This window comes from Ricinus communis, chromosome 3, assembly GCF_019578655.1.
Source record: "Ricinus communis isolate WT05 ecotype wild-type chromosome 3, ASM1957865v1, whole genome shotgun sequence".
Taxonomy (NCBI): domain Eukaryota; kingdom Viridiplantae; phylum Streptophyta; class Magnoliopsida; order Malpighiales; family Euphorbiaceae; genus Ricinus; species Ricinus communis.
The window spans coordinates 31189932-31203633 of NC_063258.1; the positions used below are offsets into that span (position 1 = coordinate 31189932).

The following is a 13702-nucleotide window of genomic DNA, read 5'->3' on the forward strand; positions in this document are numbered from 1 at the left end:
AGTTCATAAGAGGTAAAAGAAATTTCTACGTTTACAGTCACTAATGGCAAAAGGATTTAATGGGAGCTTGAAAATCAGAGAACTTGAAAATCTCTTTGTACCCATTTTGCAAAATTGCAAGAACATGGCAGAATTGAAGAAAAACCATGCTCTTGTTATCAAATATGCACTTTCACAAAGCAACTTTTTGGTGACAAAAATGATAGATGTGTGTGATAGAAATGAGGATATGGATTATGCAAGTTTTCTTTTTAAGGAAGTGATAGACCCGAATGCTTACTTGTACAATGCAATGATAAGGGCATGCACGCACAACTCTATGTACAGCCTAACAATCGACTTTTACAAGCAAATGCTAAGGGAATATCGAAATTCCCAAACTAGTGAAGACCTAATTTTGCCTGATGAATTCACTTTCCCGTTTGTGGTAAAGGCATGTGCAAGACTTGGGTTGCATAACCTAGGCAAGCAAGTCCATGCCCAATTCTTTAAATTTGGGAAGAAGTCCCATCTTATAACAGAGAATGCACTGATTGATATGTATACAAAGTGTGACAATTTGTTAGATGCACATAACTTGTTTGATGAAATGCATGAAAGAGGTGCAATTTCTTGGAATGGTATTATCTCTGGGCATGTAAGATTGGGTCAAATGAGAAGGGCAAGAGCTTTGTTTGATGAAATGCCTAATAGGACTATAGTAAGTTGGACGGCTATAATTTCTGGGTATACGCGTATTGGTTCTTATATTGATGCTTTGGATGTGTTTCGAGAAATGCAAATTGCTGGTATTGAGCCTGACGAGGCAAGTATTATTTCTGTCTTGCCGGCCTGTGCTAAGCTGGGAGCTCTTGAAACTGGAAAATGGATACATATGTTCTGTGCTAGGAATGGTTTGTTGAGGAGAACTTGCATTTGCAACGCTCTTATTGAAATGTACACAAAATGTGGTTGCATTGATCAAGCTTGCCAGTTGTTTGATCAAATGCGCGGAAGGGATGTAATTTCTTGGAGTACTATGATCGGAGGGTTAGCGAATCATGGAAAAGTTCGCGAGGCAATTGCAATATTTGAAAGAATGAAGCAAACAAATATCAAACCCAATGGTATTACTTTTGTTGGTCTTTTATCAGCTTGTGCTCATGCTGGTTTTTGGGAGGAGGGGTTGATGTATTTTGATACAATGAAAAAGGATTTTCATATAGAGCCAGAAATTGAGCATTATGGTAGTTTGGTTGATCTTCTTGGACGTGCAGGACGACTCAGTCAGGCCCTTGACATTGTAGAGAAGATGCCTATGAAGCCGGATTCAAAGATATGGGGTTCTTTACTAAGTTCTTGCAGGACCCACTGCAACATTGAAGTTGCTGTTATTGCAATGGAGCACCTTGAAGAGCTCGAACCGGATGATACAGGTAACTATGTTTTGCTTTCCAATATATATGCAGATCTTGGCAAGTGGGACGACGTGTCAAGGATGCGGAAACTTGTAAGGAGTAAGAGAATGAAGAAAACGCCAGGATGTAGTTTGATTGAGGTTAACAATGTTGCTCAAGAATTCGTATCAGGGGATGATTCAAAGCCATATTCAAAAGAAATATTCTGGTTGCTAGAGCTGCTGGCCTTCCATCAGGACATGGATAAACATATACTTGAAATAATACCAGAGAATGAGTGAGAATGAGCCTGTTAAAGCTTGGACATTTTGCAGACAAATGTATAAAAACTGCAACCTTTTAAGATATTTTCTTCAATCACATTATATGGATTTACAAGTACATGTGCATCTACCAGGAAAAAGAACATTTCACAATTTTACTCACCAGTCGAAGATATTGTGAACCCGGAAAAAGTTTCATTGTTAACCCAAAACATCATAATATGATAAAATTGTACATCAGTATGAACTAAACAAAATTAGACATAACAATCACGTAGCTAAGGAGGAGCCAGCAATGATAATAATTGCATATACACTGCAATCCATCAATACTGCATCAATTGCCTTCTGCATTACCAAGCCTATCTCCAAAGCCTTACCAGCCTGTTCAATCCAATCTTGGCTTGTCGAAGGAGTACTAATTTCTCCTCCAACAGTCCTTTCAAAACCTCTCTGATTACCAATAAGAAGGTATGCAAACACAAGTGTCAGATTAGTGAGCAAAACAAGATAAAGAGGCCTAAAACTTATGAGGCTGCTACCCAATATCGGAAATCCTAAAGATGACAAGACAACAAGAAGGGCTATAGCACCAGAACAAAAAAGACGCAAGCTCTCTGATGCTGTAATGGCAGAGCTTATTTGACTTGGAGTCACAAATCTATTTGTGCGCATCCTTAATTCTATGTTTTGCACAGTTGACATCTGATCTGCTGATGAGACCAATGGTGATTCTTCATTCACAGCAGGGGCTCTTGAGGTTTCAGTACTTAACTCACGCACAGCAATAGTGGGATCATTTCTCGGAAACACATATCCAGATCCTCCATGATCCTCACCATCAGAAGAAGCTGCAAATTTGAAGGGAAAAAGAAAAAACTATAAGTTGCCACGTGTCGTACAATTTACAGGTTATTATTAGTCATGAAATTGAGATTGGGAACTCCACGGGCAGACAATTTCATCCCCTTGTTTAGAAAGTCTATAAAATGCGAGAACACAATTCTATTTAATCAATTTTCAAGTTCGGAACTTTTTAACTTGTTCCTTATAAAGAAAAGGCTTTTTCGAAGAAGATCAAACCACACAAGAATAAACATGATGACTTTGCAAGAATGCAATAACAAGTTACTAATTCCAACCAATGAAACTAATTAAGCCTTTTATCACTGTGCAAGCCTGCTATTTTTAAGTACAACAACCTTCAAACCAAGAAGGCTAACCAGTTTATAAAAGAAAAGAAAAAGGAAATTAGCATGAGATATAGTCTAAACTAGACGAATTTGCAATCAGATACAGATTCAAGTATGATATGCTATTGGTATTATCTGGCATACTGAACCAGCAAATAGCTTCTAAAATTCCTTCAACATAGACACAACTCTATAAATTTGATTTCTTTTGTTGACTCCCTCTGACTCAAGTGAATGTAATTTTTCTTTCATCTAAAAAGCAATCCAATCAACACAATGAACTCCTACAATCACATATCTCAACCTATAGGTAACAAGAAACAAATAATTGACTCTTTATACAACATGCCACTGCATTGTTCTTTACTGCCAAATTCAAGCTGTTCATATGGGCACAAAATCTAAAAAAAAAAAAAAAAAAAAAACAAGATCATGTCACAAATGAGATTCTTGCAAGAAATTAAATTAAATTGGATTCTTAACATAATTTTTTCTAAATAAAGCATTAAATTATGAAGAAAAAAAAAGAACATATTAAATCAATTCAATTTCACTTCCAACCGCAAAGCAGCACCTTTTGGAGCTATCATAAATACAAATTCAGAAGAAACAGCATGCATGAAACATTCTCTAATTTTCGTGTACTAGCAAGAAATCATCCAAAAAAACCACAAAAACTTGAAATTGAAAGGATATAATAAGACATCCAAATGCATTCCCCTTTACCGTTGACTTGATGAGAGAGATCAGATGCAGGGTCTTGATTTTGGCGCCGGGAATCCAACGGCTGAGATGATACGGCATCAGGTTTATCGTCTGATTCAGATGGTAGGGTTTGAGTCCGACCGGTGATGAGAGCTAAGCGGTCGGCACCTCTTTCGAGAATCTTCCGTCTTCTAGATTCTCTAGTAGCGGTGATGTTACTGTTACCATTATCGTTACTCGCCATATCCGCTTTTCTGCTTCACTGACAGAGAAAAACAAATTACATATGTTGGACCAGGTACATGAAAGGAAAGATATTAATTGGATACTTAGGTGGGCCCGATCCTGAGCCCGAGCCCATTCAAGTGAGAAGGCTTACGTTTAGTTTACAGGGAATTTTGACTTCAGATTAAAGTCAGTTAATTAATTTAATTGCCGCGAATAGTAGAAATTAGAGTACAATGAAACTGCAAACTCCTCTCAAGAACGTCTCTTGAACTGAACCTTCCTATTTTAAAACCTAATCGCCCCACTTCCAATTTAACACCTCTCCTTCAGGTGTTAATTACTTCTTCCCCTTTTCGCATTCCGTTTATAGTTCATTAATTCTTGTCCTTGATTCTTATTGTTATTGTTGTTGTTATTATTACTATAACTAGCAGCACTGATTCTCAATTTGATTTTGATAGTCGCATGAAAACTGCACGAAAAGCCATGGCAATGGTCTCTCAAGAAACACACAACGACGACGACGACAAGAACGACAGGGGCAACAGTATTAGTACTCCTGACGCAAGATTATCATCTGATAGATTGAGTGGTTTGCAGGAATCTACCCTATATCACATATTCTCCTTTCTTGGTGCTAATGCTACTATTAGTCTTAGTTTGGTGTCAAGAAAGTTTAAACAACTTTGTCTGTGCAGTCCTTTCTTGTTTTTTCTTGCCGATTTTGATAATTCACTGCAGATTTCTGATTCAAAAATGAAGAAAGAGATTTTAAAAACAAGGTATACCCAGTTCTGTAGTAGTGTGGATAAAGTCATGAGATCAAGGCATAATCTAGGAATTCAGATAGATAGGTTTCTTATTCACTGGATTACTAAGGTCTTTGTTAATGAAGGTTGTTGTGTAATTGCTTCTTGGGTTAACTCTGCTGCTGGCTGTAATGTTAGAGAGTTGGACATTCTTATTGATGTAGGTTTTGGGAGAGTTTATTATTTGCCTGATGGTGTATTTGAATGCCAATCTTTAAAGGTGTTGAGATTGAACCTTCAGAAGGGTAATTTTGGTTTGACAGATAGGGAGATGGAATCAGTTGATGAACTCGTTTTAGATTCAGTAACAATTTTTGATAGAAATTATGGAAAAAGAAGTTCTAATTTGTGGGCATCTCTTAAAAGGTTGAATCTTGTGAATGTTCGTTGGATGGATGATCTTATTATAGCTAGTAAATCTCTTGAAGAGCTGAAAATTTCTAACTCCCAATTTGGACTAGTTAATGCTGAGTGGCGTTTTCTCATTCCAAGTTTAACTTTGAAGAGTATTAGTATCTCCAGGTGCCTGTTTATAGGCCCTTGTCAGATCAGCCTTGATTGCCCATCCCTTGAGAATTTCACAGTCCATGGATCCAAGTTTGACAATGTTTTTATTGTCAATATGGTTCCTCCTTCCCCTGAACATTTTGAAGGTCAAGTATTTTGGTCTGATCTCAAGAAAGCTTCAGCTACGCTCAAATGTTTCGGAATATTTGGGTCTAATTTTAAGAAAACCTGCAGTTTCTGCATTTCTTGTCCATCTGTTGACCATATAAAGATTTCCAGCTGCAAGTTTGAAGAGTTTTGCCACCTTAAAATTGATAGTCCACCACTACAGGACTTGACTATCTCAGACTGCGAACTAATTTCTCCCTTGATGAAAATTTCCAATCCAGACCACAAAAGGCGAATTATTATTAATACTGAAATTGTTGAGCAATTGACATTAATCTCGTCAGATGAGTATTCATATGAGTTTCCATTGACAATCGCTGCTCCCAATATCCAGACTATAAGGTGGAAAGGAAATCCTGTGGATTTTAGTTATTTGGAGAGCTTCATGTCACTGAAAAATGCTGTAATTGATATTGAACCTTCTTGTCAGCACAAGAGCAGGGAATTAGCTTGCTGTTGCAAGCTTTTTAAGAGCTCGATTTACTCTGTTGCTGTGCTTCTTCAAAGTCTAAAACATGCGAGATTCTTGAAGATCAATATCTGGCCTATTGAGGTAGTTATATCTTTCCTGGTTTCCTCTCCCTTTCTTTCATTTTTGTCATTTTTGCCCCATGATATGATAGTTTTTTTTCCTTTGCTTTATTATTTATGTTGCAGATGTTCTTCATGCAAAATGATGAGCCAATATATTTCGATAGTTTAGTGCGCCTGATTCTGATTATCAATGATTCGTTAGCCGAAAAACTTCCAGTAATTGCCTCCTTCCTCAAGGGATTGCCAAATCTAAGAATTTTGTTCATAAAGTGTGAGAAGAAATCCCATGCACTTGGAAATCCAAACGTAAGTAACATTCAATTCTTTTTCTCCATATTGATCGTGAATCCGGAAAGTCTTCTTATGGATTATTGTTTACAACATGCTCTGTTTCTTTGTTGTGGTATGCAGTTAATCAACTCATTAGGCTTGTGCCAAGAATCCTTTAATCTTTTATTCAGTGAGGATTGGAAAAAGATAAAGATTGAGAAGATAACTGCACAAGCTGCAGAAGAAGTCTAGTAAATGTATATACACCTTGCTACACCTTTCTCCTCTAATGTTAATGTAAATAATACAAGACTGCAATATATATATATATATATATATATATATAGGGCGTTTCATTATTGAATCCAGTGAACAGAATCGAGGTACCATCTGATGCAGCAGGATTACTGGATTCGCCAAATAATTGGTTTGGCCATTAATGCTGTACAGTGTTTTTTTTACTCCTTACAAGCTAGTCGAAGGCAGTCTTGCTTCTTCTTTTTTCTCTTTTTCATGGCATGTTTGCACTCTGCTAAATTTATTAATTTTTTTCAGAAAAAAAGAATGCTTTATGGCACCACCTCAGATTTCATGTTTACATTTTTGTTAAGCACATTATTCAGTATCGTCAGTCTTAAAAATTATACCAACATAATATTGGCATTCAACACAAAATTATGTAATATCATTCTTAGGATAGAAGTTACAATGACAAATATGCCAATTAACTCACAATTCAAACGCTCTAACACAAGGCTGAGCTGAATCTGAAAATCCTCAGTGGCCCAAACCTGATGTCAAATTCCAAATGGATTGAGATTGAAATTATTTGAACTTGAAATGAGGCAATAGGGTTAAAGATCAAATTTATTTGAATCCATCCGCACAATTTATATTAACTGATTTTATAACTGATATAAATTTGAGATTTGATATTATCTAAATTTATAAATGACATAATTTCGATTTAAGCTCTGAAATAACTTAAAATATAATTTCTTAATAAAAAGTATAACATTTTTGTTACATTTAGCAATAACCATGCACCGCTAACTTTTTTTAAAATTTTATTTTATTCTTAATTAAAATTTTAAGAAATTTTTAATTTTATCTTCAAGTCTCCAACCTTTTAGATATATTGCTTTGAAGAAATTTAAAAGTTTAAATTGAAAAATTAAATTCTTTGCATTTTTGAATATTTAGATTTTTCAGTAATTAGTACCATAGTAATTGAAATTCTATATATGTTTTTTGCCACAAATGAGATTTTTCATAACATCAAAATTAATAACAAAATCTTGAAAGGTTTCTGTTTGAATGTCCCACTAATGGTATGAAATTAGTAACTTCTTAATATTCTAAGGCACATACAATTACAGACTATATATCAAACTAGATGTTAATTGGCAGATATAATGAATATTAAATGTATAGTTTTATTTGATAAAATGTTTATATCATGCCAATAAGCTAATTATTTACAGAGGAGTGCTGTTCTTGGCTGCAAAGACGCCGTTTAAATGGATATCACCATAATTCAATTTCAACAAAGAAAAGTAGCAAGGCAAAATAGTAATATGTCATCCTATTGGTAAATCTCACTATAACTTCTACAGCTGAAAATGACAAATTGCAATTTCTTCAACTATGAAGCATTGAGGCAATAGGCCAAAAAAAGAAAAGGATAAATATAAAAGTAAAAATGATAACTACAGTTTGGACTCCCAAAACAACAAATTTTCCACAACAATTTTGAATATGTGCACCAAAATTTCCTTGCATATGCTTCTTCTGACATGCATATTTCATTCTCTTCATGAGTTTTAACCATCGCTGAACTCCTCTGAAGTATCTAGCGGAGACGAGTGCTCATGTCCAGTTTCGCTATTTGTATTTTGTGACAAGTTCTCATCCTCTGAATCAATTACTATAGAGTCGAGAGCAGAATTACGTGTGGGCCTTTGCCTCAACCTATTCTTGGTAGCCAAGTTTCTGGTTTCCGGAACAGGATGATTCATAACCCCAGCCAGCCTCATACTCCATCGTGTCCCAAATGGCTTCTTAGAACAATTCCTCTCACCAGGATTGGCGTTTTCCTCATCAGACTTGCCCGATTCATTGCCATAATCATTATCGCTTTTGCTGCCATAGTCATCATCCTTATCACCATCAACATCTTGTTGAATACTATCACTTTCAGTTTCACTGTCCAAAGAGTCAGCTTCTATAGTATCTTTATCTTTCGAGTCTGTAAACATTTCTGAAACACCATTTTCAGCGTGACTTTCCTTGCACCTGTCTGAATCCCCATCACATTTTTCTTGCTTAAAATGTTTCTTCTCATTTCTTTGCTCTTTTGTTGTCTTGCTTTTCCTGAATGACAAAATAATGAGCACAGCATGAAAAATTCTTCTGAATTTCAATATGCTGCAATCAATATAAAGATGCAGCATTTAAGAAAACAAGAACAATACTTATTCCCAATCCGTATACGGCTTCCAAATTTATCGAAGACTTTTTCAGTAACAATTCTTCTAGAATTATAGACTTTACAGCCTTGTTCAATTTACACAAGTTCCTATATCATACAATCAAACTAACAAAAATAGCAATGTGGAATTTAAAGTTAGAAGAACTTGTGGATAGTCCAAATTTTAAAAATACAAAAATTTAGCCATGTTCTTTACCTAAATCTAAACAAAAAGTATCGAAGCGAGAGCATTGCTGCCTTGAATTTTAAACCAAAAGAGTACAGTCTACATTTTGTCAAAACTAGTTGGCATAATGGAACATGTCACACTACATATGTAGGCTTAAACGAATTAGGAATCATTACACTCGTGTACAACCCCTTCCAACCAATTCCAAGTTCCAGTCCTCCATATGAGAAGGTCACAAGAATAAATAAACCCATTTACAGGAAGGGAAAACACTTCCAACAGGAAGGCAGCTATACTCCTCTTTTCTCACTTGATGCATGAAGATTCCTAAGCAAATTCCCTTGAATTTCATTTATAAAGGAAGAATTCTGATGACAACGGAGATGTATTTTATAAGCCAATATTTAAGCAAAGTATATTTCAAAATCCAGACAACATAGCTGAGCAAGTCTTACTTTGTTACTTCTATAGCCTCATCAATGGCACGATCATAGTCATCTGCATATTTCGGTACACAGAACTAGTTATATCCATTCGTAATTAATTTAATACTGTAAGCTAGATGTTCATATTACAAAAGTAATTCAAACATAATGTGCATCATACCAAATGTATAACTGATAGGTCTACGACTGCGACATGAACGAGTAATCCCAGTCCCATAGGATGTAAAGTCATTCAGGAGCCTTTCTTGCCTTTGTTTTTGTTTAAGTGCCCTTTCTTTCTTCTATTAAATGCAATAGGAACTGAACAAAGTAAGCGCTAATGGCAAAAAGGACTAGCAGAAAAAGGTGATAGCATCAAAACTGTTAAAATGCCATCATAAGAAGAATCCCCTAATCATACCTTCTGGAATTTCTCAACAAGAGGCAGAAAATTGGTTTCAACAGTCCTGCCAACAGCAATTCTTCCCACTACCCTGCTTGATGAGAGTTCATCCTGACAGAACCAGCATGAAACAAGGTAAATTAAGATTCCTAGATGTGAAGCAAAGCACAATATCTAACTTACCACAGCTTTTTGAAATTCCTCAAGATTGGTTGCTAGGGTTTGCCACTCAGAAGACACAGCCGTTAGACTATAAGATGCTTTCCCCTTCCATTTTGTCTTCTGGTCAGTCTTCTTTACTTCTTTATACAGTCTATGACCAATGACTGGACCTCCATCACACCTATGAACATCTTAGATATGATCAACACTCAAGCAGTAAGACTACTTAAAATTCAGGACATGCTAGAAAGATACCAGTAGCAAGCTGCATTTCCATCTTCCCCAATCTTATCTTTGCGGAAACTGGAAATTTCAGTTCCACTTTTCAAAGCATCGTTAATATATGAAACAGAATCATCTTGCTGTGAACAGAAATCATATGTTATACTGTAGTTTAGGAAGGAACAAAAGAAATGGCAACTGAGTATAACATGGTTGTAATGCAATGAACATGATTAAAACTGTAAAATAATCAATTGTATATAAAAAGAATCTAAAATTAACAATAAGAACATGCAATATTGCGGACCAATAACATAACCACCTAAAGGATGCTAATCAGATAACAAAGAGAGAATCATTTAAATTATTTAAGGACAGCGAAGTCTACATCAGCGCGAATTTCACATAGTGCTTTCAGAATCCGTAAACGATTTGTCGGATCTAGTTCCTTGTATCTAGATATCTCCTCTCTGCAAAACCAAATCACCAAGATGCATTGAGGGTTGAATTTAGGATTAATCAAGAGAAAAAAAGTGCTCATCTGTAAATGATAACAGACAAAGAACGGAAATTAGCGATACCCATTGGCTGCAGTCAAAGGTATCTCGCCTTCAGCAACCTGCCATAATAGCAGAAAAGCATGAAGATCTGGTGCAATCCTAATTCGGAACATGCAACAAGAGAAAGCAATAAGTAACAAATACTCAAGGGTGACTTACCCATGGCCACCACATAGAGATTTTCTTACAAAGAGCAGTCACCCATGCATCAGAGCCATTCAAGGTTTTACTCACAGGTGGTATCCCCTATAAAAGATTCCAGATGTGGGCAATTATAAGGGCAGAAGCTATACACAGATTTAAACAAAATAATTTTCTCTAGAGCTGTGCAGCATTTACTGTGACATCTACTAACTGGCACTTCACATTGAATTACAATCTTTGAAGTTAAAATTAAGATAATATCTTCACCAGAATTCCAAATGCTATCCCGTTTTTGTAAAATAAGCTTTAGAGGAAACAAATGGTCAAGCGATTAAAAATGCAGGATTTAAAATCTAAAAAAGGAACATTATATGAATTTGACAAATAAGTGCAAGCTTGGATCTAGTTCAGTAGCATCAATGAAAATAAAAGCACAAATACACATGCCGTGTCTAGAGCCATAGCTATATTAAATCAGAGCAAACCCCTAAAGAATGAAATTCCTTTGCTTCGCTATAGTAAAAAGATATAATCAAATGCTCGTATAAAATCATGTTAACACTGATTCCTTTCATGAAGAAATGCACGCAATGACATCATTGTATAATTTTCACTACATCACTTTAGCCATGGACTCATAATAATAACAATCATACAAAATCAGAAAACCTTCAATAACTTAATGTGAAGTTGAGCAAGCGAACTGTTAGGCTCAACAAGTCCAGCTTCAATCTCCTCTGCTGTTAACTTCAAATCAGTACCAATAACAGGCTCAAAAACCTACAAACCGATCTCACACGTGTCAGCATTATCAATACTAGCGTAGCCACATGAAGACCTATAATTCATGTCCACAAAAACAACAATGCCGATCAAAACATGATGTCAAAGCAGAAACGATTTTTACGCTCAAGAAGTTAAGAACAGAGGCCAGTTCCCATCGTCCACGAAGCCGCGCTATTTCCTGTTGCAAAGACGAATCATCATCGACATCGATCACTGCGTCGTCATCGACTCCGTCTTTTAGGGATGCATTTTCTTCCATGGCGGTATTTTTTCCCGCCGACGTATGTCTCCGCCGGCCACCGACCATACTGTAGAGATGAGAGTGAATGTTACGTGGAGAATGATTGAATGTGAGGATAGTAGAGAAAGAGAAGGAATCAGAAGACGATGGTACAATTTTTGGAGATTTCCCGCCTAAAAATGATTTTACCTTAGATCGTGGTTAACATTATTACCTTTCTAGGGTTAAATTTCTTACAGGACTCGCGATTTGGACTCACCGCCTTCAACTTTGCACCTTTTTCCATACTAAACGCATCGTTTTGTTTTCCAGAGACAACATGATGGTGATTTGCTTTTTATGCCACCTGGCACCAATGATGAGGTGGTATACAACACGTGGAAAATAACAACATGCCACGTATATCTAATAGTACTTTCACGTGTCCGACAAACCATTGAATGAAATTGATATTCCAACTCGACCGTTCTATTTGGAATAGCTCTTTACTGAAATAAAAATATATAGTAAAATATATGATGAGCTAATCACTATTAATTATATTTTAGATCATTATCAATAATTATAACACATATAAAAATTTAAAAAAGATAGTACGGATAAATTATCGAAAGATTTTATAATTAATATTGTTAAAATTGATAAATTTAATTTTTTATTAATTTAATAAAAAAATAATATATACTAGTAGTATAAAAATAAAATTAGAAATTCACATTAAGTGGGTTAAATATATATAGAAAAAAATTATAAGTGAAAACTTTTTCGATTTATATGTATTTTTATTATAAAATAGTACCAAATAAATTATTTCTAATTATATATCAAAAAAATATAATAAAATTAACCTGTAATATATGTCATTGTATGTAATATAGATAAATAAAAGATATACAATAATATTTATAACATGAATATTAATTTAAGAAATTATAAATATTTGAATTGAATGACTCATATTTACCAAACAAATATACGATGAAATGCTTGGTGCAATAAAATTTCAATTTTGGTTAATAAAGTATCTAACTTATTTATTTGACTCTTACTCATAATTTTCTTTTATCGTTAGCCATGAGCCTTCTTGGTGTGTTTCTGCATTTTAGTATGGCGGTGGCACTGTACCCTTATTTTATGTTTTGATATTGTTGAACTTCGAAGATTGTCTGTTAGAGATCAACTGTCTTCTATCAACGAGCAGCTTCAACAGTCGATGGAACGGATGTTCACATCCGTTCTAGTATGAATGACCTACCAGTATAAGCAATAGATGTTTATATTTTTTTTTTATTCACATAAATTATATATGTCCTATATAAGAATTATTTTATATTCAAGAAGTGATAAAAAAATTTGAAACCAATTCATAATTTTTTTGAAAAATTTTATTTTAAGAAAATTTACCTCTACATAGTGATTATATATAAAAAATAAAAATATATACTACATTTAAGTTTAAGAAGTAATTAAATATTTTATATAATTATCTGATATATTGATTTGTTCGTTTTACATGTTTAAAATGGATTCTGTATTTTTCCAACTGCATAAGTATATATTAATTTTTTGAAATTATATATTTATATCTTTTAATGTATATAATTATTGAAACATTATTTATTAATTAATTATATATTATATTTATAATAATAAATACTAAAATATAGTTTTAGTTATCAATCGAATTCAAATATATATCAAATAAATATCAATATATATAGTTTGAAAAATCAGTTTCAAGAACTAGCTATCATAATCATAACATATATAAAAGTACAAAAAAAGAGGAGAATAGATAAATTTATTCAAAAAACTTTATAATAAGTGTTATTAAGATTGGTTGATTTAGTCTTTTATTAATTTAATATAATTTAATAAAAAAATAGTTAGTAGTAGTATAAAGATAAAAATTATATAGAGATATGACACTATAATTTAATCATAACATATCATAAAAGTGTGAAAAGAGGTTGATGAATAAATTTACTGAAAAGACTTTATAATTAGTATTGTTATGATTGATTG

At 34.1% G+C, this 13702-nt stretch overlaps 4 protein-coding genes across 8 annotated transcripts; 2 read left to right on the forward strand and 2 right to left on the reverse strand.

Moving 5' to 3' along the window:
* Positions 1-43: 43 nt before the first annotated feature.
* LOC8271230 (pentatricopeptide repeat-containing protein At2g20540) lies at positions 44-1716 on the forward strand. Its single transcript, XM_002516544.4, has one exon. The coding sequence runs from the start codon at positions 44-46 to the stop codon at positions 1676-1678; it is 1635 nt and encodes a 544-aa protein (XP_002516590.2). The 3' UTR covers positions 1679-1716.
* A 117-nt stretch (positions 1717-1833) lies between these two features.
* Positions 1834-3856, reverse strand: LOC8271231. The gene is made up of 2 exons (XM_002516545.4): positions 3580-3856; positions 1834-2511 (listed from the first exon to the last, which is right to left on the reverse strand). The coding sequence occupies exons 1-2, from the start codon at positions 3800-3802 to the stop codon at positions 1931-1933; spliced, it is 804 nt and encodes a 267-aa protein (XP_002516591.2). The 5' UTR covers positions 3803-3856; the 3' UTR covers positions 1834-1930.
* Positions 3857-3974: 118 nt separating this feature from the next.
* Positions 3975-6577, forward strand: LOC8271232. 2 transcript variants are annotated; one of them, XM_015717579.3, is made up of 4 exons: positions 3975-4116; positions 4248-5823; positions 5928-6110; positions 6216-6577. In XM_015717579.3, the coding sequence occupies exons 2-4, from the start codon at positions 4252-4254 to the stop codon at positions 6324-6326; spliced, it is 1866 nt and encodes a 621-aa protein (XP_015573065.1). In that variant the 5' UTR covers positions 3975-4116; positions 4248-4251; the 3' UTR covers positions 6327-6577. The 2 variants fall into 2 exon arrangements, with proteins under 2 accessions (XP_015573065.1, XP_002516592.2); XM_002516546.4 differs by having other exon boundaries at positions 3992-5823.
* Positions 6578-7631: 1054 nt separating this feature from the next.
* On the reverse strand, positions 7632-11987 carry LOC8271233 (DDT domain-containing protein DDR4). Of its 4 annotated transcripts, none has more exons than XM_048372412.1 (12): positions 11892-11987; positions 11558-11744; positions 11320-11430; positions 10666-10752; positions 10528-10565; positions 10335-10416; positions 9980-10086; positions 9746-9905; positions 9581-9673; positions 9341-9461; positions 9190-9232; positions 7632-8447 (listed from the first exon to the last, which is right to left on the reverse strand). In XM_048372412.1, exons 2-12 carry the CDS (start codon positions 11741-11743, stop codon positions 7898-7900), a joined length of 1578 nt encoding a protein of 525 aa, XP_048228369.1. In that variant the 5' UTR covers position 11744; positions 11892-11987; the 3' UTR covers positions 7632-7897. The 4 variants fall into 4 exon arrangements, with proteins under 4 accessions (XP_048228369.1, XP_048228368.1, XP_048228370.1 ...); XM_048372411.1 differs by having other exon boundaries at positions 11867-11927; XM_048372413.1 differs by lacking the exon at positions 11892-11987 and adding an exon at positions 11831-11864.
* Between the last annotated feature and the right edge of the window lie 1715 nt (positions 11988-13702).

What these genes read in the sequence shown, in the direction of transcription:
- LOC8271230 (XM_002516544.4), top strand. Translation starts at nt 44, where the DNA reads ATGGCAAAAGGATTTAATGGGAGCTTGAAAATCAGAGAACTTGAAAAT.
- LOC8271231 (XM_002516545.4), bottom strand. Translation starts at nt 3,802, where the DNA reads ATGGCGAGTAACGATAATGGTAACAGTAACATCACCGCTACTAGAGAA. An exon ending in TCTCTCTCATCAAGTCAACG is followed by an intron (nt 2,512 to 3,579) that starts GTAAAGGGGAAT and finishes TCAAATTTGCAG; the next exon opens with CTTCTTCTGATGGTGAGGAT.
- LOC8271232 (XM_015717579.3), top strand. Translation starts at nt 4,252, where the DNA reads ATGAAAACTGCACGAAAAGCCATGGCAATGGTCTCTCAAGAAACACAC. An exon ending in TCAATATCTGGCCTATTGAG is followed by an intron (nt 5,824 to 5,927) that starts GTAGTTATATCT and finishes TTTATGTTGCAG; the next exon opens with ATGTTCTTCATGCAAAATGA. An exon ending in ATGCACTTGGAAATCCAAAC is followed by an intron (nt 6,111 to 6,215) that starts GTAAGTAACATT and finishes TGTGGTATGCAG; the next exon opens with TTAATCAACTCATTAGGCTT.
- LOC8271233 (XM_048372412.1), bottom strand. Translation starts at nt 11,743, where the DNA reads ATGGTCGGTGGCCGGCGGAGACATACGTCGGCGGGAAAAAATACCGCC. An exon ending in TCTCTATGTGGTGGCCATGG is followed by an intron (nt 10,566 to 10,665) that starts GTAAGTCACCCT and finishes CTATTATGGCAG; the next exon opens with GTTGCTGAAGGCGAGATACC. An exon ending in ACCTATCAGTTATACATTTG is followed by an intron (nt 9,233 to 9,340) that starts GTATGATGCACA and finishes CGAAATATGCAG; the next exon opens with ATGACTATGATCGTGCCATT.